The sequence below is a fragment of the Ranitomeya variabilis genome, chromosome 4 (genome assembly GCF_051348905.1).
Source record: "Ranitomeya variabilis isolate aRanVar5 chromosome 4, aRanVar5.hap1, whole genome shotgun sequence".
Classification (NCBI taxonomy): Eukaryota; Metazoa; Chordata; class Amphibia; order Anura; family Dendrobatidae; genus Ranitomeya; species Ranitomeya variabilis.
In genome coordinates this window covers 169,232,875-169,256,456 of record NC_135235.1, presented here as the reverse complement: position 1 = coordinate 169,256,456, position 23,582 = coordinate 169,232,875, and the positions used below count along the sequence as shown (strand labels likewise).

The window sequence follows — 23,582 nt, the reverse complement described above, 5'->3', positions numbered from 1 at the left end:
TGGCACCCTGCGTTTGGCAGGCACCTACAGAGAAATGGCAATAACCAGTTTAGGAAGCTGGCAGTCCATTGAGGCACGTGGCTAATTGACCGGAGGGTCCCAACCTGGCTTCTCCAAAACATCTCCATGGGTTCAGTGTTGGTCAATGGAGCAGATCTATATTCCTCCAGGAAGAGCTGTCATCCTGTAGAATGTCAAATCTGTGTTCCAATTGATGATGCCATAGTGCCTTGGCTGTTGTCATATAGAGTCTCTTCTTTGATCTAATTTTGCAGAAAGATAGAAATCCCTTTTTATACCGACATCTGTGGTTCGGGTCATCATCCACAGGTCAGGGGGAGTGGGATGAGTTTAACTCTCATTGTTTGAGTACTTAATCAGTCCTACAGTTCGTCCTTCATTACTCTGCAGTCCAACAAGCCACATGGACCCACACAATGATCAATCAACATATTAGCAAACATTGATTGTTCAATGACCCTGGGTCCCTGTCCTCCAAAGATAGAAACACAACAACTGTATGAGCTACTGTACTACCTACTGTAAATAGATGTCTGGCATAAATAAGATTAAATGCTGTCATCACTGGTGCTACATTTTTTATTATTAAAAAGTGTTTTAAAGATGCTTTATTTTTTATTTAAATGAATTTGATCCTAGGTTGACAATCAAAAAAAAACACAGGCAAATATTAGGGACAATTCTTTATTTGTTACCTGATAAGTCCCTTAAGGTTTGCAAATGAGATTTAGATTAATAAATTAATAAATACATTATATTTTTCGTATCGTTTTTCTCAGAGGTTGAAGTCGTCAAGGAACAATTAAATGCATTTCAAAGAGAACTCGAGACATTTCAAGCAAGTCTTTCAAAATATAAAAAAAGTAATTATACATTGAGATTTTTCTGACATTCTTCGTATGTCTTTAATTTGTTTTAATGGTATATTTAGATATGTCATTTTTGTTGCTGAAAGTTCATGCAGAATTAGGCATTCAGGACCTGAAATTACATCACGGCTTGCTGTGATTGGTCGCGTCGCGGTCACATGGGCGGCACGCAACCAATCACAAGCCGTGACGTAATTTTAAAATGCGCGCGTCTCCTGCCTCCCGTGACGTCACGGCTTGTGATTGGTCGCGTCGCCCATGTGACCGCGACGCGACCAATCACAAGCCGGAAGGTAATTTTAAAATCCTGAATGCCTAGAATTAGGCATTGAGGACCTGAAAATTACGTCACGGCTTGCTGTGATTGGTCGCGTCGCGGCCACATGGGCGGCACGCGACCAATCACAAGCCGTGACATCACGGAAGGAAGTAAACGCGCGCATTTTAAGCAAAGAACGCTGCCGGGTCCCTCGGTGAGGTCCAGGCTGCGTCGGAGAGGTGAGTATAGCAATATTTTTTATTTTAATTCTTTCTTTTACACATTAATGTTTCGATACCGATACCCGATACCACAAAAGTATCGGATCTCGGTATCGGAATTCCGATACCCGCAAGTATCGGCCGATACCCGATACTTGCGGTATCGGAATGCTCAACACTACTAATGAGTTAACTTTTGTTAAAGTGAACTAAAAAGGGGTTAATGAAAATGGGAATAAAGTCTAATGTAGTAATGTTCATGAAGCCACCTGTGGTATTTGGCCATGAGTGCCAAACGCTGCTTAAATACCACAGGTGGCTTCATGAACATTACTACATTAGACTTTATTCCCATTTCCACTGGGGATAATGGCATTGCAGCTTAGATGGTATATCTCTCCACAGGTAGAGCTTAGTCCCCAGGGCCCCCAGTGTAGTTGGAAAGGATGATAGATAGTGAAGTGCAGGAAAGAATTGGAGGACACAAGGTTGCAGTCTCTTTACCTTTTACTGATGAAGTTCAGGTACAGGTTACAGGTGATCTTTGGAATCTGGGTAGCCTGGAAGCGATTCGGAATCCCCTAGCCAGGTGTGGTTGGAAGCCTTCCTTATTGTGCTTTATTCATAGACCCTTGCTGCCTGAGGCTTCACACAAGGTCCTTTCTCAATCTGTCTCTTTAGGTTGACACTACCCACATGGCAGGCAACTCGAGCCTTTTTATAGGTGCCCCTTCTCGTGGTGACTCTGGGCTCTAATCTCCTGCTGTGCCTTTGGGTATAATTGTGGTCATACAGGAGCATACAGTTCCCCCACAACCTCGGACTTCTGGCCTCCTGTTTCTTGCACTTAATCCTGGAGGTAACCCACTCGCAGCTCCACTCCAGTTTCTCTCTCCTCCTTCTTTCCTCACTGTCTCCTACAGACTCATCTGTCAGGAGCTGCAGAGCCGTATATCTGTTAAGCTTCAGCTTTTCTCACAGACTCTCCACTGCTCACTCTTCTGACTGTCTAACTCCTCCTTCAGCCAGAATATATATCGGGAAGCTACCCTGAAACTGGGTCTAGAGCTCCCCCTTCTGGCCTGGAGTCAGAAAAGTGTTGTTTGTAAGTGTTGCCTGTTAAAAGGATCCTTCTTGCTTCCAGGCATAGCATCACCCTCTCTGTGAGGAAGGCAATACCAGTGTGACAACTGAATTCTTGTGGTGTTTCATTCCTCCCTATTAAATCCAGTACTCCCGGACTGGGAAAAACATAAACAATAAACGGGTTAAGACATGCAAAATTTTTGTGAAATGCATTTCAACTGTAACAGGTCATATAAACTTTTCTTCCCTTTATGGGAGGTTACTTTTCTTTAACGTTGCATAACTGTAAAAGTTCAAAAAGTGCAAACATTTTTAGAAGATGCAAAAATAACATTCAGGTGGAAAACAGAATATTAGCAACACTTCTGCTCAACAAGTTGTGAGATCCCGTTCCGGGGTGTCCTTCTCACCAACAACAGCAATGTAGGAGACACGTTTCAAGCCCCCAACGTAGGCTTGGGCGGGCTGCAAGGCATAACCATTTAGACCTTTCTTCGACCACGCCAAATGGTTTTTGTTCAGGATTTTCTTTAAGGCAATAACTTTTAGTGCAAACAACAAGGGTTCTACTCACGCTGCCAGTGCATGGTGTTTACGGTAAAGTTTTCTGGTAATTCACCGTCCATCACCTTTTTGTCCTTTAACCTCTTAATAAACAAGAATCAACATCCTTTACCAGGTAATTAACTGTTCACTATCAAACAACTGACATTATTTGCTTGATCCTTTAAGGCCACTCCTGGTGTCCACAGCTTTCCGATTGTCCAGCAACTGCAGTCTGTGCTGCCTGTGATTGCGCTGCGTTTTTGGCTGCTCCAGGTGTAGCAGCATGTTTTCCAGTGCATATCGTAACATTAAGGGCATATCATCCCCTTTCGCCTTTATGCCAGATACAGTAAATGTCACTTGGTCTCCAGGGTACAAGTTACGTTATGGTTGTTCCTTTAACAAATGCGACTCCACATCCCTGCGGTTCAGAAGCAGCTCTGTAGGTACTCCAGATTCCCGAATAAGGAGAGGAGACCTTTGCCCCGGGCCCTGTCACATGAAGGGGCCCACTGGGAGCTGGCACTGCCACTTCCATGCTGAGGCACAATACAGCACAAAAGGAGAGCAGCAAAATGCCCGCTCTCCTGCCTGAAGGAGATTCTGTCTATGGAAAAACAGCCGCACACTCAAAGCTTGAAGGTTTTGTGAAAATTATACTCTTTATTAGTACAGGCATCACCGAGTGCTCATTAGCATTATAAATAATGATGGATACTTTAAGTTAGGGTTAACGTTTCGACCAAGGCTGGTCTTTGTCAAAACCACACTGAAAAACAAACATACAACGTAAGTATATAGTATAGATGTGCTGTACATGCATATGTGACACAATAAACAATGTATTTACATATTAACATAAACCTACAACAGGAATCTAGTGCATATATTAATTTACAACCCAATATATACAAAATAGTGCTAACTAGAACACCTTAGTAGAGGGATCATGTAGGGTGTCCCCAGAGATGCAGATCCTATACAGCCAGGAGAAGCAAGAAGAGCATGAGAAGGGCTGCCTGACATGCCCTATAAGTAATGTGTGTGTGTGTGTGTGTGTGTGTGTGTGTGTGTGTGTGTGTGTGTGTGTGTGTGTGTGTGTGTGTGTGTGTGTGTGTGTGTGTGTGTGTGTGTGTGTGTGTGTGTGTGTGTGTGTGTGTGTGTGTGTGTGTGTGTGTGTGTGTGAACACATGCTGTAAACCCAAGAACCGAATTCCAACCATTATATTTATATTCTAATCATATATCCAATCTATGGATACTAATAAAGAGTATAATTTTCACATAAAACCTTCCAGCTTTGAGTGTGCGGCTGTTTTTCCATAGACATTGTGATTTTTGTTCAGCCTGCACCTTTTTTTCTACGCAGAGTGCACCACATTTCTTGTACTGCCTGAAGGAGATTCTGTACGCTGATCAGACAGTGGCCAGTTGCAAATCTCCCTCCTGCACTGTATTGTGCTGACCACCTCAGGAGCTTCTCCCAGGCTGCAGGTTTCTTCCCTCAGTGTGATTGGCTCAGGGCAGGCACGCTGGGTCCTAGTGCCCACCTGCATTTTATTCAGATACTTCCTGGTCCTGCTGCAAACTTTATTGGTAAGTGGGGATAAAATGCATTAGATTAATAGGCATGTCATAGTCACTGGGGGGTAAATGTGAGAGGATGGGGGTGCTGTGGGGGCTGAGGTGGGGGAGGGGGACAGGGCACGGGGGGGTGAATGTGAGAAGATAATTCTGATACCTTCCGGCATCCCCGGCAGCCTTCCTGATCCTCGCGATGCTCTGTTCCCAGTGATGCATAGCGAGACAATGACCTGTGATGACATAGTGGTTTCACGAGTCTGCTACGTCATCGGGTCATTTCGCTTTGCATCACTAGGAGCGAGAGCTGCCACGAGCATCGGGAAGGCTGCGCGGGACGCCGGAAGTTAAGAATATCACAATTTTTTTTTTTTATTATTTTTAACATTATATCTTTTTACTATTGATAGGCATAGGCAACATCAATAGTAAAAAGAGAGCGAGAGAATTTCCCTGACGGCAAATTCTTCCACGCTTGTTCAGTTTGAAAAAATGGCATCCGTCGCTGGATTCCTGCTTTTCACAGTCATTAATGGATACATTATAGCCAACGACGGGCAGCACAGGATCCGTTGCTGAGCGATTTTCCGACGTACACAAAAAATGTTCCTCTCTGCGTTGTCTCCGCCCGACAGAGAGCGATTTTCGATGGATCCAGTGCATGACGGATGAAACGTGTGGCCATCCGTCACAATCCGTCGCTAATACAAGTCTATGAGAAAAAACGGATTTAGCAGCACCATTTGCTGGATCCGTTTTTTTCACAAAACGACGGATTGTGACGGAAAAAGAAAGAAGGAAGTGTGAAAGAGGCCTTATTTGCACTCCATCACATGTAATAGTTGTTTTCTGGGATGGGGAGGTAGGGGGCTTATTATCAGGGGCGGATTATAAGAGGGTCAATCTGGGCGGTAGCCCAGGGCCCAGTGGTGTGGGGGGGCCCTGGGCTACTACTGCACAGATTGCCCGCCGGCCGCCGCCATCAGGGCATTACTGTCTGCACTGCTGCACGGCCCCCTAACTTACTACTGGCGTATGTATAATTTATGGGCAGAGAGAGGTGGCCCGCATTGGGCTCTGTATCATCTGCTCACCGGTCCCATACCGGCACTGTGGCGGTTTCCTATTGATGTGCGTGCGCGGGCCCGCACGTCAGTAGTTAACAACAGGCAGCCGCCAGCCAATTGGAGGCTGGCAGCTGAAGTCGGCGGCCGCATGCGCAGTGCACACGTCGCCGGCGTCTGTCACACATTCCGGCGAGTGCGCGCTGCTGGAGGAAGCTTGTCGTCTGGAGCGCTGGTCAGGTGAGGAGAACTGGGTTGTTGTTTTTTTTGTGTGTGTATTTTGGTAACCTAAGTAACGGCAATAATGCTGCATGCTGGACAGTAAGTTACTGGGGCAATGCTGGAGACACTGACTGGGGCAATGCTGTAGGACACACACACTGGGGCAGATGATTGCTGGAGACACTGGGGCAATGCTGGAGACACTGGGGCAGGAGACATTGGGGCAGATTGCTGGACACACTGGGGACAATGCTGGAGGACACACTGGGGAAGATCAGATGATTGCTGGAGACACTGGCGCAATGCTGGAGACACTGGGGCAATGCTGGAGACACTGGGGCAATGCTGGACACACTGGGAGCAATGCTGGAGACACTGGGGCAATGCTGGAGACACTGGGGGCAATGCTGGAGACACTGGGGGCAATGCTGGATACAGTGGGGCAATGCTGGAGACACTGGGGCAATGCTGGAGACACTGGGGCAATTCTGGAGACACGGGGGCAATGCTGGAAACACTGGGGCAATGCTGGAGACACTGGGGCAATGCTGGAGACACTGGGGCAATGCTGGACACACTGGGGGCAATGCTGGAGACACTGGGGCTGGGTCAATGCTGGAGACACTGGGGGCAATGCTGGAGACACTGGGGCAATGCTGGAGACACTGGGGCAATGCTGGAGACACTGGGGCAATGCTGGACACACTGGGAGCAATGCTGGAGACACTGGGGCAATGCTGGAGACACTGGGGGCAATGCTGGAGACACTGGGGGCAATGCTGGAGACACTGGGGGCAATGCTGGAGACACTGGGGCAATGCTGGAGACACTGGGGCAATGCTGGAGACACTGGGGCAATTCTGGAGACACGGGAGCAATGCTGGAGACACGGGGCAATGCTGGACACACTGGGGGCAATGCTGGAGACACTGGGGCAATGCTGGACACACTGGGGGCAATGCTGGAGACACTGGGGCTGGGTCAATGCTGGAGACACTGGGGGCAATGCTGGAGACACTGGGGGGCAATGCTGGAGACACTGGGGCAATGCTGGAGACACTGGGGCAGATTGCTGGACACACTGGTGGTAAAATGCTGGACACACTGTTGGTAATATGCTGGACACACTGGGGGTAATATGCTGGACACACTGGGGGTAATATGCTGGACACACTGGGGGCAATGCTGGAGGACACACTGGGGCAGATGATAGCTGGAGATACTGGGGGCAATGCTGGAGTCTGGAGACACTGGGGGCAATGCTGGAGACACTGGGGCAATGCTGGAGACACTGGGGCAGATTGCTGGACACACTGGGGGCAATGCTGGAGGACACACTGGGGCAGATGATTGCTGGACACACTGGGGCAATGCTGGAGACACTGGGGCAATGCTGGACATTCTGGGGCAGATTGCTGGACACACTGGGGGTAATATGCTGGACACACTGGGGCAGATTGCTGGATACACTGTCATGATTACCCCAATGGCAGGGAAATAAAAATAACAAAATGGACTAGCTCTCGGGTGATGGAAACTAAAGTTGACCGTGACCTGAACCTGACACAACACTGGAAGTAGCCTTAAATAGGAAACTCCCCTAATGGGTGGCAACAGGTGATCAGGGATAGAAGAAGGCAAATAAGTGGCACTACCATAAAACACCACCGGGGGAGCCCACAAACAGAATTCACAACAGTACCCCCCCCTTAAGGAGGGGGCACCGAACCCTCACCAGAACCACCAGGGCGATCTGGATGAGCACTATGAAATGCACGAACCAAATCAGGAGCATGAACATCAGATGCTGTCACCCAAGAATTATCCTCCTGACCATAGCCCTTCCACTTAACCAGATACTGAAGTTTCCGTCTGGAAACACGGGAGTCCAAGATCTTTTCCACCACATACTCCAATTCACCCTCAACCAGCACAGGAGCAGGAGGATCAGCAGAAGGAACAACCGGCACCTCATACCTCCGCAATAATGACCGATGAAAAACATTATGAATAGTAAAAGATGCTGGGAGGTCCAAACGAAAGGACACAGGATTGAGAACCTCCAGAATCCTATAAGGGCCGATAAACCGAGGCTTAAACTTAGGAGACGAGACCTTCATAGGAACAAATCGAGAAGACAGCCAAACCAGGTCCCCAACACAAAGACGAGGACCAACACGCCGATGACGATTAGTAAACTGTTGAGTCTTCTCCTGGGACAACTTCAGATTGTCCACAACCTGTCCCCAAATCTGATGCATTCTATCAACCACAGCATCTACTCCAGGACAATCCGAAGACTCCAATTGACCGGACGAAAAGCGAGGGTGAAACCCTGAATTACAAAAAAATGGAGAAACCAAAGTGGCAGAACTGGCCCGATTGTTAAGGGCAAACTCTGCCAATGGCAAAAAATCAAGCCAATCGTCCTGATCAGCGGACACAAAACACCTCAAGTAAGTCTCCAAAGTCTGATTAGTACGCTCAGTCTGGCCATTAGTCTGAGGATGGAATGCAGACGAAAAAGACAAGTCGATGCCCATCCTGGCACAGAACGCCCGCCAAAATCTAGACACAAACTGAGTACCCCTGTCAGACACTATATTCTCAGGAATACCATGCAAACGCACCACATTCTGAAAAAATAGAGGGACCAGCTCAGAGGAGGAGGGCAATTTGGGCAAAGGTACCAAATGAACCATCTTGGAAAAACGGTCACACACCACCCAGATGACAGACATCCTACGTGAAACAGGAAGGTCAGAAATAAAGTCCATAGAGATGTGCGTCCAAGGCCTCTTAGGAATAGGCAAGGGCAACAACAACCCACTGGCCCGAGAACAGCAGGGCTTAGCCCGAGCACAAACATCACAAGACTGCACAAAAATACGCACATCTCGAGACAAGGAAGGCCACCAGAAGGACCTAGACACCAAATCCCTGGTGCCAAAAATTCCAGGATGACCTGCCAACGCGGAAGAGTGAACCTCCGAGATAACTCTACTGGTCCAGTCATCAGGGACAAACAGTCTACCAGGCGGACAGCGATCAGGCCTATCCACCTGAAACTCCTGCAAAGAGCGCCGCAGGTCTGGGGAGACAGCTGACAATATCACCCCATCCTTCAGGATGCCAGTAGGTTCGGAATCACCAGGCGAGTCAGGCTCAAAACTCCTAGAGAGGGCATCCGCCCTCACATTCTTAGACCCAGGTAGATATGAAACCACAAAGTTAAATCGGGAGAAAAACAACGACCAGCGCGCCTGTCTAGGATTCAGACGCCTGGCTGACTCAAGATAAATTAGATTCTTGTGGTCAGTCAAGACCACCACCTGGTGTCTAGCACTCTCAAGCCAATGACGCCACTCCTCAAATGCCCACTTCATGGCCAAGAGCTCCCGATTTCCAACATCATAATTTCGCTCAGCGGGTGAAAACTTTCGAGAGAAAAACGCACATGGTCTCATCACTGAGCAGTCAGGACCTTTCTGCGACAAAACTGCACCTGCTCCGATCTCGGAAGCATCTACTTCAACCTGGAAAGGGAGCGACACATCAGGCTGGCGCAACACAGGAGCAGAAGAAAAGCGGCGCTTAAGCTCCCGAAAGGCCTCCACAGCCGCAGAGGACCAATTAGCAACATCAGCACCCTTTTTGGTCAAATCAGTCAAAGGTTTAGCAATGGCAGAAAAACCCGCTATGAATCGGCGATAGAAATTAGCAAATCCCAAGAATTTCTGAAGACTCTTTAGAGAAGTAGGTTGTATCCAATCACAAATAGCCTGAACCTTAACAGGGTCCATCTCCATAGATGAAGGGGAAAAAATATATCCCAGAAATGAAATTCTCTGAACCCCAAAAATACACTTTGAGCCCTTTACAAAAAGAGAATTAGCTCGCAAAACCTGAAAAACTCTCCTGACCTATTGAACATGAGATTCCCAGTCCTCCGAAAAAATCAGAATATCATCCAAATACACAATCATAAATTTATCCAGATATTCACGGAAAATATCGTGCATAAAGGACTGAAAAACGGAAGGGGCATTCGCGAGACCGAAAGGCATTACCAAATACTCAAAATGGCCTTCAGGCGTATTAAATGCGGTCTTCCACTCATCCCCCTGCTTAATCCGCACCAAATTATACGCACCACGTAGATCGATCTTAGTGAACCACTTAGCCCCCTTTATGCGAGCAAACAGATCAGTCAGTAAAGGTAACGGGTACTGGTATTTAACTGTAATCTTATTCAGAAGTCGATAGTCGATACAAGGTCTCAATGAACCATCCTTTTTACCCACAAAGAAAAACCCTGCCCCTAGAGGAGACAACGAGGGGCGAATATGACCCTTTTCCAAAGATTCTCTGATATACTCCCGCATAGCAGTATGTTCAGGTACAGACAAATTAAACAAGCGACCCTTAGGAAATTTACTACCGGGAATCAACTCAATAGCGCAGTCACACTCTCTGTGAGGAGGGAGAGAATCAATCTTAGGCTCCTGAAAGACATCATAAAAATCTGACAGAAATGCTGGGATCTCAGAGGGAGTAGATGAAGAAATGGGAACCAAAGGTGCATCCCCATGAATCCCCCGACATCCCCAGCTCAACACAGACATTGATCTCCAGTCCAAGACTGGATTATGAATTTGTAACCATGGTAATCCAAGTACTAAAACGTCATGTAGATTGTATAACACAAGGAAACGAATAATCTCCTGATGGTCTGGGGTAAGATGCATAGTCACTTGTGTCCAATATTGTGGTTTATTGCTAGCCAAAGGTGTAGAATCAATACCCTTTAGGGGAATAGAAACTTCCAGAGGCTCTAAATCAAACCCACAACGCTTGGCAAAGGACCAATCCATGAGACTCAGAGCGGCGCCAGAATCCACATAAGCATCCACGGTAACAGATGACAAAGTACAAATCAATGTCACGGACAAAAGAAATTTAGACTGCAAGGTACCCATAGAAAAAAATTTATCAACCTTTTTATCAACCTTTTTTATGCGTTTAGAGCATGCTGATATAACATGAGCTGGATCTCCACAGTAGAAGCACAACCCATTTTTGCGCCTGTAATTCTGTCGTTCGCCTCTAGACAAAACACTATCGCATTGCATATGCTCTGGTGCCTTTTCAGAGGTCACCGCCAAATGGTGCACAGGTTTTTGCTCAGAAGATACCGCCATATGGTGCACAGGTTTTTGCTCAGAGGACACCGCCAAATGGTGCACAGGTCTTTGCTCAGAAGATACCGCCATATGGTGCACAGATTTGCGCTCCCGTAAACGCCGATCAATCTGGATAGCCAATTTCATGGCATCATTCAGACCTGTAGGCACAGGGAACCCCACCATGACATCCTTCACGGCATCAGAGAGACCTTCTCTGAAATTAGCTGCTAGAGCGCACTCATTCCATTTAGTAAGCACCGACCATTTACGAAATTTTTGGCAGTATATCTCAGCTTCATCTTGCCCTTGGGAAAGAGCTATCAAGGCTTTCTCAGCCAAAATCTCTAAATTAGGTTCTTCATAAAGCAACCCCAAAGCCAGAAAAAACGCATCTACATTTACTAACGCAGGATCCCCTGGCGACAATGCAAATGCCCAACTTTGTGGGTCACCCCGCAGTAGAGAAATAACAATTTTAACCTGTTGTGCAGGATCACCAGCAGAGTGAGATCTCAGAGACAAAAACAATTTACAATTCTCTCTGAAATTCAAAAAACGGGATCTGTCTCCGGTAAAAAATTCAGGCATAGGGATCTTAGGTTCAGACATTGGAGCACGTATAACAAAATCTTGTAAGTTCTGGACCTTTGTAGCCAGGTTATTCAGACCTGCAACCAAACTCTGTGGATCCATGATTCAAACAGGTGTAACCAAAGCCATTCAGAGATTAAGAGGAGAGGAAAAAAAAAAAGGCTGAAGACTGCAGTTTAAGCAAGGAGTACAAATGAGCAAACTAAGGTACACTTTCCAAACACAGAGAAAAAAAAAAACCTTTTCACATCCTTTCCTGCTTTAGTGCATAGTTTTAACACATTGCGGCCGGCCAAACTGTCATGATTACCCCAATGGCAGGGAAATAAAAATAACAAAACGGACTAGCTCTCGGGTGATGGAAACTAAAGTTGACCGTGACCTGAACCTGACACAACACTGGAAGTAGCCTTAAATAGGAAACTCCCCTAATGGGTGGCAACAGGTGATCAGGGATAGAAGAAGGCAAATAAGTGGCACTACCATAAAACACCACCGGGGGAGCCCACAAACAGAATTCACAACAATACACTGTCTGGAGGCAATGCTGGACACTCTGGGGCAATATGCTGGACATACTGGGGCAGATTGTTGAGCACACTGTCTGGGGCAATGCTGGACATAGGGCTAATTAAGGGATATTATTACTGCAGTGATGTATTTATTTTATTTTTTGAGTATACTGTTTTAAATTGGGGGGGGGGCGGTCCTGTTACTGTGCAGAGTGACACTATGTTGCCTTTTTTTCTTCATGTGGTATAATGTATAAGTTGGGAAAAATTAAGTAATGTGTTCTGCAAGCGGAGCTCAAGATAACTGTGTTATTTACTGCAGAAACGAGTCCTGGCTGGAAGAAAAGATGGCGGTCTGTGCTGGATGAAAGATGAAGGACTTCACCTAGAGACATCACTGGTGAGTCAGTGTTACCTATGCACTGACACTATACACTGTATACTATATACAGAGGTCCTGTGTACAATGTCACTAGTGATCACTGTATTACCTATACATTATATACAGAGCTCCTGTGTATAATACCACCAGTGATCTCTGTATTACCTCTACACAGACACTGCATACTAAGTACAGATCTCCTGTGAATACTGGCACTTATGGTGATAGTATTGTGTTGTTTTTTTTTATTACTGATCAGTATTGTAGTATTCATTCACTATGTGGTCAGGAAATTGTGTTGCGGTATTTGTCCCTTGTATGTGCTATTTGGTCACCAAGTGGTGGTAATATGTGGTCTTGACATGGTGCGGTGGTATTTGTTCCTTGTATGTGATATTATTCGATCACTGTGGATGTAATTTGTGGTCTGGTCATGGTGCGGTGGCATTTGTTCCTTGCATGTGATATTGTTAATTTTAAAAATTGAAAAATAAATCCAAATATACCTAAATTGTATTGCATATTTTAACAAATATTTAATAGGTTACAGTAGAGTAGGGCCCAGCCATTTTTCTTGAATAATCTGGTTCAGGTATAACATGACCCCCGTCACATGACCCCCGCCTCATGACCGGGAGGGCCCACAGTGTCTGAACAGCCCAGGGCCCTGGCTACCCTTAATCCACCCCTGGTCCCTTGTATGTGCTATTTGGTCATCAAGTGGTGGTAATATGTGGTCTTGACATGGTGCGGTGGTATTTGTTCCTTGTATGTGATATTATTCGATCACTGTGATTGTAATTTGTGGTCTGGTCATGGTGCGGTGGTATTTGTTCCTTGTATGTGATATTGGTAATTTTAAAAATTGAAAAATAAATCCAAATATACCTAAATTGTATTGCATATTTTAACAAATATTTAATAGGTTACAGTAGAGTAGGGCCCAGCCATTTTTCTGGAATAATCTGGTTCAGGTATAACATGACCCCCGTCACATGACCCCCGTCACATGACCCCCGTCACATGACCCCCGTCACATGACCGGGGGGGCCCACAGTGTCTGAACAGCCCAGGGCCCTGGCTACCCTTAATCCACCCCTGCTTATTATATCTACCTGCTGGGTAAGCCATGAACTGCATCACATTTAAAGCATCATTCCAGCATTTTTTGTTATTTCACGGCTGGAGTGGCGCATTAAGGCTATGTGCACACGTTGCGGATCTGCAGTGGATTTGACGCTGTGGATTCGCAGCAGTTTTCCATGAGTTTACAGTACCATGTAAACCTATGGAAAACAAAATCCGCAGTGCACATGCTGCAGAAAATACTGCGCAGAAACGCTGCGGTGTATTATCCACAGCATGTCAATACTTTATGCGGATTCCGCAGCGTTTTACACCTGTTCCTTAATAGGAATCCGCAGTCGTAAAACTGCAGGTGAAATCCATACAAATAATGCTGGAAATCCGCAGGTAATCCGCAGGTAAAACACAGTGCGTTTTACCTGCGGATTTTTCAAAATCTGCACGGAAAAATCCACACACGAGTCTGCAAAGTGGGCACATAGCCTCAATCCAAGACCAACTGTCTGATATTCACCTTCCGCACCAATCTCGTGCAGTTTGAGACCTGTCCGCTGCTCCAGTGTTTCATGGAGAGGTACGAGGTCACTAATCAATGTGAATCTATAAGAGCCTCTTTCCGGCCTCATTCTCGCCTCTTCCTGGCCCTCATAGACTTACATTGAGCGCTTGTGATGCAGCTTCTAACTTCTGGCCAATCAGAAGCTGTGCTCACAAGATGGAGCCGCGGGACTGGAGCGGTGCCAAAAAGCGGTGAATACGGCGGAGGATGAGTATATGCCCAGGGCACCACTCCAGCAGTGGAAAAGAAAGGCCTGCTAGAGTGGTGTTTTAATAATTTAATAATAAGCAGACTGCTAAATCATGACACGGAGCGCCTGCTGTCATGAGCCCCCAATATCACTGGCGTCATCAGGCTGTCATGCGACCACATGTTTACTATGTGCTTGTGTCAACTAGAAAGGGTTGGTTTCTTTCAATAGAAGAGGATTGAGAGAAGCCGATAGAGTCATCACATGACCACCTGCTGACATCAGTGATGCTGGGGCCATTGTTACTGTACATGGGGGACTCAGGGGACATTATTAAATGTCAAGTGGGCACTTAAGAAGCTTTATTGTTATAGGGGCATCAGTGCGCATCTACTGAGTGGTAGAGGCTGCTGAGCCAGCTGTCAGTCGCAGTAAGGCTATGTGCACACGTTGCGGAATTGGCTGCGGATCTGCAGCAATTTTCCATGCAGTGTACAATACCATGTAATCCTATGGAAAACCAAATCCGCTGTGCACATGCTGCAGAAAATACCGCATGGAAACGCTGCATTGTATTTTCCGCATGTCAATTCTTTGTGCGGATTCCGCAGCGTTTTACACCTGTTCCTTGATAGGAATTTGCAGGTGTAAAAACGCAGTCGAAATCCGCACAAAAACTGCACAAAATCTGCAGTAAATCCGCGGGGAATCCGCAGGTAAATCCGCGGGGAATCCGCAGGTAAAATCTGTTGGCCCATTATACTGTATATTTGGGAGCTCTGGGGGGCATTATACTTTCTATAGTAGAGCTCTGTTGTCATAAAACTGTGTATAGGGGAGCTGTGGGCTCATACTGTGCATAGGGGAGCTGTGGGCTCATCATACTGTGTAGAGGGGAGCTGTGGGCTAATCATACTGTGTATAGGGGAGCAGTGGTGACATCATACTGTTTATAGGGGAGCAGTGGGGACATCATACTGTGTATAGGGGAACTGTGGGGTCATCATATTGTGTATAGGGGAGCTGTGGGATCCTCATATTGTATATAGGGGAGCTGTGGGTGCATTATACTGTGTATAGGGAAGCTGTGGGATCATCATATTGTGTATAGGGGAGCTGTGGTGACATCATACTGTGTATAGGGGAGCAGTGGTAACATCATACTGTGTATTGGGGAGCAGTGGGGACATCATACTGTGTATAGGGGAGCTGTGGGATCATCACATTGTGTATAGGGGAGCTGTGGGATCATCATATTGTGTATAGGGGAGCTGTGGGATCATCATATTGTGTATAGGGGAGCTGTGGGGGCATTATACTGTGCATAGAAAAGCTGTGGGATCATGATATTGTGTATATGGAAGCTGTGGGATCATCATATTGTGTATAGGGGAGCTGTGGGCTCATCATACTCTGTATAGGGGAGCAGTGGTGACATCATACTGTGTATAGGGGAGCAGTGGGGACATCATACTGTGTACAGGGGAGCTGTGGGATCATCACATTGTGTATAGGGGAGCTGTGGGATCATCATATTGTGTATAGGGGAGCTGTGGGATCATCATATTGTGTATAGGGGAGCTGTGGGGGCATTATACTGTGCATAGAAAAGCTGTGGGATCATGATATTGTGTATATGGAAGCTGTGGGATCATATTGTGTATAGGGGAGCTGTGGGGGCATTATAGTGTGTATAGGGAAGCTGTGGGCTCATCATACTGTGTAGAGGGGAGCTGTGGGCTCATGATACTGTGTATAGGGGAGCAGTGGTGACATCATACTGTGTATAGGGGAGCAGTGGGGACATCATACTGTGTACAAGGGAACAATGGAATCTTCATATTGTGAATAGGGGAGCTGTGGGGGGCATTATACTGTGTATAGGAAAGCTGTGGGCCCACCATACTGTGTATAGTCAAGCTGTACATGGAGGCTACTTAGGGGACACTATTAAATGTTATGTGGGCACTTAAACATTATTGCTATAGGGGCACTCAGAGAACTGATACCAACAAATTTCATATGTGGTATTATTACTTTTTAGGGACAAAATGTGGAGGGCACTAGCACAGGGCATTAATGTTTTCCAGGGGTGAAATGTATTATCTAGAGAGCATAAAGGAGCCATTATTACTATGTAAGGGACTCAGTTATGGCATTATTATGTAGGGCAGCACCATTATTGTACCACACAGCCGATGCAGTAATAGGGACACATACGGCAGCAGCGGCTCTGTATTGGGGTATCAGCAGAATGAGGAGTTTGTGCAGTTTGGAAATAGATATGGACGGTGCTGGAAATGTGAGACGTATGATGTGTCTTTGTTGTATTCTCTGCAGACAAGTCCTGGCTGGAGAAGTTCTCATGTTATTCTGGGCCAGATGGAAAAGACGGGAAAAGTGAACAATTCCATAAGAAAGACCATCAGCTGTAAGTCACCATCTAAAACTGTCCAGTGATCTCTTATATGGTCTGCAGGACTGGTTTCTACCACTATATGGTCTCCATACAGTAATATCAGTGTTCATTTTTGTCTATAGATGTTTTTTCAGTCAGAGTGAGGTCATCTGCTGATGTCCCCCTATGCTCACAATTAAGGTGCACCATGTAGCTGTAGTCTGGGGTACCTGGTTAGGGGCCCACACAGATTTTTCGCCCCCCCCCCAAGCTAAAACCCTAGCTACGTCTCTGGTCTGGGCTTTTACCTGCATATTACGTTGCTCAATAGCCTCCCACTGAGCTCTGCACTCCTGCTCCTCTGCTATTAATTTCAGAATCTGCTGCTGGCAGAAATAATCATTCTTTACTATTTTCACATGGTTGGCTGCTGCTTGGGCCTCCTCCGGGAACCCCATTAAATCAGTCTCTGGGTGTCTCCAGTGAATTGCCTCCTCTTTCCTGCATGCCCCCAAGGACAATGGTTTGGGTACCAAAGGTTCTTTTAGTGCACCCCCCAGGTCTGCCATGTGGTCCCAGGTTACTTCCTTCACTACCTGGCTGGGCGTTAGGGTTGGCGCGGGTCTTAAAGGTCCCATCAGGGTCTCCTCTGCTATTGGGGTATTGTGCATACCTGCTTTCCCAGTGCCAGTCTCCTCCTCTGGCTCCGCTGGGGTTGAGGGAGCTGGCTCCAGGTTATTCATAGGCGCTGCCATCCTCTTCAGCAGTGCTGCTTTCCACACTGCCACCGCCACCATCTGCGACAGTAGGAGTTGTCATGCCAGCTCCTCCATTTCAGTGCTGAGGAGCTCCGGATCCAATGCTGTCATCTGGTCCGGGGCTTTATCCTGTCGGTCTGGTAAGTCCACGTTTCCTTCCACCTGCTGCTGTGACTCCTCACTGCCGCTTGCCATAGCATTCACCGGGAAGCGTGCAGCCATGCTGTGGCCATGCTTTCCCGAGATCCTCTCTCTCTCTTTTCTGTGGGAGGTCCTCGCTCCGCTTTTCTGCCAACCATCTCTGGAGGCAGATCCGTCCTCCTGATGGACATGTTCTTTTCACATTAAAGTCTCTGTAGTGGGTGGGTCCAGCTTTTGCTCCCGTCCTCGGGCTCCACCCATGACAGGACATGTTCTGCATTCCTCACTCGCCACGTGGTGCATCAATGGCAGCAATCAAAAAATTCAGTTAAGTTCACGGCGCACATGACCTGATTTTTCAGGTCGGTCCATCCTGTTCATGAACACCCGCTATGACCATGGGGTACTCGGTACCGGGCTAGTTCTCTTCTTAAAGGGGTGGTCACAGTAGCAGTGACCTGGTCCTTGGCCCTGGGCATCCAGTAAAAGGGGGTTATGAAAATGGAAATAAAGTCTAATGTAGTAATGTTTGCGATGCTACCTGTGGTATTCGGCCAGGTGTGGCCGACGCTACTTAAAGGGGTCCACTAGGGATGATTGTATTGCAGCTTAGATGTATAGCTCCTCACAGGTAGAGCTTAGTCCCCAGGGCTCCTGGTGGGCTTCTGGTGTAGTTGGAAAGGATGATAGATGGTGAAGTGCAGGAAAGAATTGGAGGACACAAGGTTGCAGTCTCTTAACCTTTTACTGATGAAGTTCAGGTACAGTTTACAGGTGATCTTTGGATTCTGGGGAACCTGGAAGCTATTCGGAATCCCCCTAGCCAGGTGGGGTTGGAAGCCTTCCTTACTGCACTGTATTCTCATTCCCTTGCTGCCTGAGGCTTCACACAAGGTCCTTTCTCAATCTGTCCCTTTAGGTTGACACTACCTGCATGGCAGGCAACTCGAGCCTTTTTTAGAGGTGCCTCTTCTCGTGGTGACTCCGAGCTCTAATTTGCTGCTGCTATCACTCCATTTTGCAACACCGTGCCATACCCTGTGGACAGCGCTTGATTGGGCCTAATTTATCATATACCAGGACAATGACCCAAAGCACACCTCAAAATGATGCTAGAACTATTTAGGGAAGAAGCAGGCAGCTGGTATGCTATCTGTAATGGAGTGGCCAGCACTGTCACCAGATCTCAGCCCCATTTGAGCAGCTTAACCGTATGGTATGCAAAAAGTGCCCATCAAGCCAAACCAACTTGTGGGAGGGGCTTTTGGAAGCATGGGGTGACATTTCTCCAGATTGCCTCAGCAAATTAACTGCTAGAATGCTAAAGGTCTGCAATGCTGTATTTGCTGCAAAGGGAGCATTCTTTGATGAAAGCAAAGTTTGAAAGAGAAATTATTTCAAACAAAAAAATTTTTTTTCGGACCTTGTCAAAGTCTGGACTAGATTTTCAATTCATTTGGCAACTCATTTGATTAATAAAAGTATGAAAACATAAAAACACAAAATTGTCTGGGTGACTCTAAACTGAAAGGTAGTGTATATATACTGTATAGTATATAGTATACTGTGTGTATATTTATCTATATGCACACACTTTGTGTTAGTTTGCGTGTGTTTGAATACAGTGTGAGTGTATATAATGTATGTTTGTATATTCTTAAGTAGCTAAATATCAGTACGCCGGTATGGCATTGAAACTCATTGCAATTATAAAATATTATTATCATCACTGTTGAAGTATTGGATTACCCTAATGTGTTTTTTTCCAACTGGATCTAATTACATTGTTTAACATCATTGAAAACATTGTGTCCTATTCCCTTTTTGTTATTTATTACACCAGTTGTGCTAAAATTAGGAAAAAGTTTATTTTATTAAGAAAAAAAAAACCTCTTTTCCATGAGGTATTTCTGGCATTGTGTTTACTTGCCGACAGTGTTATGAGTTTATATGTTCTCCATGGGTTTGCATGGGTTTCTTCCATGTTTTCCTTTGATGTCCTCCCATCCTTAAGAGATATTCTGATAGGGAATATAGATTTTGACCTCCTATGAGGACAGTGATGATGACGTCTGTAAAGCACTGTGGATGTTAATGGTGCTGTATAAGCAAGTAAAATAAATAAATCAATTGATTATGGACAAAGCTGACCGTGTTTCATTTACATTTTTTCATTACCTTCATTTGGAATCTCAACCTATTAAAAAAAATTATAAGGAAGACATATGGTGGGAATGTTTTATAAATATGACTTAGATGCATGCCCCTTCTTATCAATTTTGCTAATTTTCTTCTGGATGTCTTTTTCTTTCTTTGATTAAATCTTTTATTAACAATATTAAAAAGCATTATTTTTTTGTATTTGGGAATATAAAATACCCATTTTTTACCTATTTCAGTTCTTCTTTTCCATGGAGGTAAACAGTCTGGTGACAAAGTATTTGTGACCAATGGCTTAGAAGAAAATTTTGAAAATGCTCAGAAGGTATGCAAAGAAGCTGGCGGTGTACTGGCAACCCCAAGAAATGCAGCAGAAAATAGTGCCACTCAAGAAATACTCCACACCAAGGGGGAACTGGCCAAGGCTTTTTTGGGCATATCAGACTTACAAGTAGAAGGTATATTTAGATACTTATCAGGTGAGAAGATCTTATTTACTAGCTGGAATCTAGGAGAGCCAAATAATAGCAAGGACAACGAAGACTGTGTAGAGATTCAAGACAATGGGAAATGGAATGACATTCCTTGCAATTTACTTCGACTAGTTATATGTGAGTTCCAATAAAGTTATTCAAACAGTATATTGTTGAACATTAAACATTTTTTGTCAGAGCAATACATAAAAACTTTACATACAAGCTATGCTGATGACATAATATCTATTTTTTTTTCATGCAATTATTATTTTGCAATTTGTAAAATGCATTGTAAGCAGCCAAATCTGTGACACTCAAAGCTGGAATTCTTTTTGATGAATAGTGATAATAGAATGCGCCGTTATGATGTAAATTCTACAATTGCATACATCATAGTGGTATCTCTACTGTGGTATCTCTACTGTGTGGTATATCCTGATTAGTGTAACACGGTAATTTTGCACCATACATAGTATTTTCATATAAAGTATCTTACATACAATTCCTGTAGTGTAGTATACACTGTGATATTAGAACGTTGTTTTGTCTTATAATACTATCTATATAGTAGGAGCTTTTTGAAATATTTGAATTGCTGCACCTGTGGTATAATAAAGAAGCTTTTATATCTTTTCATTAACCCTGCTGTTCTGTTCGTTTCCACTATACACTTGTACTGCTCTGGTCATTTTTGACCGGAACTATTAAAATGCTGTTTTAGCTACTTAAAATTTTTTTTTTGAATACCTGTTGCATTATTATACTGTATGTGAACATGGTTGGTCATTATAAAAAAAAAAAAAACTTAAAAAACTCAATTTTTTATATTTATTTTGAGTTTATAAAGGCTACAAGGGCTTATTGAATTCTGCACAGAAATTACAAATTTTAGCTTAACTAACTAACTAAAACAACTACTGCTATAACAACTATAACTATAACTAAAATTAACTATAGTATAAAATTTAACTGCGTGCAAACATTTTTAAAAAAATAGTAAAAGTAATAAAAAAATTAAAAAAATCAGTTTTTTGCAGAAAATCTTCACATAATACTATTGTTTACATTCAGGACAACAATAATACACATGTCTCTTGCACATATATTTTTGCAACAAAAACAAGTCATGCTTGATTTGTGGTCATTCGAAGGAGGGCAAAGGCAGCATCTCTTTCTTTTTAGGCTGGCAGCTGTGCTGGTGGAGGATGTTGATTCAGTTGATTCAGTTGCAGTGCTGGTGGAGGCTGTGGTTTGAGCATGCTGCTGGATGCTTTGAACAATGGCAAGTGCTCCTTCACTTCTGGGATTCACATGTCTCTCTTCAATAAAAGGCCTAATTAGGGATTGTCCTAATAATTCTTCCAGAAACAGTCTTCTTTTACGTAGTTTATTTCTGTTCCAGTTGGGATCTGTTTCACACCATAAGACAAATGCGTTGTAGGCGGAAACATCAAGAATATTATAAAAAATAATCTTTGGCCACCGATTGGTTTTTCGTTTGCAAGTGTAAGTAGTTATTAGTTGGTCAAGTGTATCTACGGCCCCTTTTGTTGCATTGTAGTCCATTATCATGTCCGGCTTTCTATCTTCTCGATTGCTTATTGCATCATCATCGTGCATTGTCCTCATAAGTATCACTTGTTTATTTTTGGAACATAAGAAACCACTGTTGTGTCTTGAGTGAAATAAAACATGGAACTATGTACACCTCTTTTGTTGAGAATACCTTGTGGAAGCTCAGGCTTGTTTTTTTCTTACCGTTCCCAGCATTGTCATTTTTCTTTTTTGCAATATCTGCCCAAGTTGGTACGATGTAAAGAAGTTGTTACATGTCACATTTTGCCCTTTCATTCCTTGTGTCAAGTCAAAAACAACTCGCATGCCCTGATTTTTTTCAGGTCTTTCTCCATGCTTTTTTCCTGTATAAACTTGAACATTTATGGCATAGGAACTTTTACTGTCACAAACTGTCCATATTTTTATGCCATACTTTGCTGGCTTACTCGGGATATATTGGCGGAATAGGCACCTTCCTCTGAATGCAACCAGATGTTCATCAACCGTTATTTTTGTACCAACATTATACAATTTTGGTAGAATATCTACCCATGTATCCCAAACCTTTCTGATAGGGGCTAGTTTATCCCTAGCTCTTCTTTCAATTCTATCAGTTTTATCATCAAACCGTAGTACACGAGACATTTCATGAAATCTCTCAATATGCAATATTGACAACTGAATTTATTTATTTTTAGAGGAAAAGCAGGGTAAATAACATACAGAGAAAAAAAATTGCACAGAACTGTACTGAAAGCCAATGCGTATGGTTTGTACTGAAAGCATGTGAAAATCTGCACCTAAAGCAACTGTTTACTTCATAAACAATAGTAGATGCAATAAGTAGTCTCAAAAGAAATTATAACTCATTTGTTTTACTCAAAAAATGACTGAAATTACCATAAAATGCTATTCGGTCATTTTTGACCGGGAACAGTACAAGTGTAAAAAAAAATGTGGCGCAAAAACTAAACCAAAAAATAAAAAAAAAAGTACCCTTAGAAAGAACCCCTCAAATTAGGAAAATAGAAGTAACCACAAGTTTCAGAACCGCATAATGAATTTTTTAAAAAATATCAAAGTTCAAAAACGGTCATCTTAATACAAACCTGGTAGGCTGAACTTGCAATCTTTCTTGCAGACTCCTTGTCAGGATGACCTTACACTAGCTAACTTGTACCATCAAACGATCTTTAATTGGTTACATGGTTGCCAATTGGCAGTCATTAAATAGCCTGTGTGATGATGCACACAGAATGATCAGCAAGGGTATGTGCACACGTTGCGGATTTGCCTGTTGATTTTTCCGCACTGAATCCGCATATCTTGGCAGAAAATGCAGGTGCATTTTTGGTGTGTTTTTAATGCGTCTTTTGTGCGGATTTGATGCGTTTTTTTATGTGTATGTGTTTTTGAAAGCTAAATAAAGATCTATTATTGAACAAAAATTATTTGTGATGTAATTTCTTGTCCAACCTCCTCTTTTACATTTGTCCAACCCACACATCACTACACACAGATAGATAGATAGATAGATAGATAGAATGAATGAAACAGAAAGATAGATAGATAGATAGATAGATAGATAGATAGATAGAAGAGATGAAATAGATAGAAGGAATAAGATAGATAGATGATAGATGATAGATAGATAGATAGATAGATAGATAGATAGATAGATAGATAGATAGATAGATAGAAGGAATGAGATAGATAG

General features: G+C 44.2%; 1 protein-coding gene across 1 annotated transcript in view; it reads left to right on the top strand.

The window, feature by feature from the left end:
- The window catches only part of LOC143768562 (pulmonary surfactant-associated protein D-like), a 122,953-nt gene extending 101,853 nt beyond the window's left edge, over positions 1 to 21,100 (top strand). The window contains exons 4-5 of the mRNA XM_077257208.1: positions 801 to 884; positions 20,072 to 21,100. Of these exons, the coding sequence (XP_077113323.1) occupies positions 801 to 884; positions 20,072 to 20,457 (470 nt within the window). The 3' untranslated portion in view covers positions 20,458 to 21,100. The remainder of the gene's footprint in view (positions 1 to 800; positions 885 to 20,071) is intronic.
- The last annotated feature ends 2,482 nt before the right edge of the window (positions 21,101 to 23,582 follow it).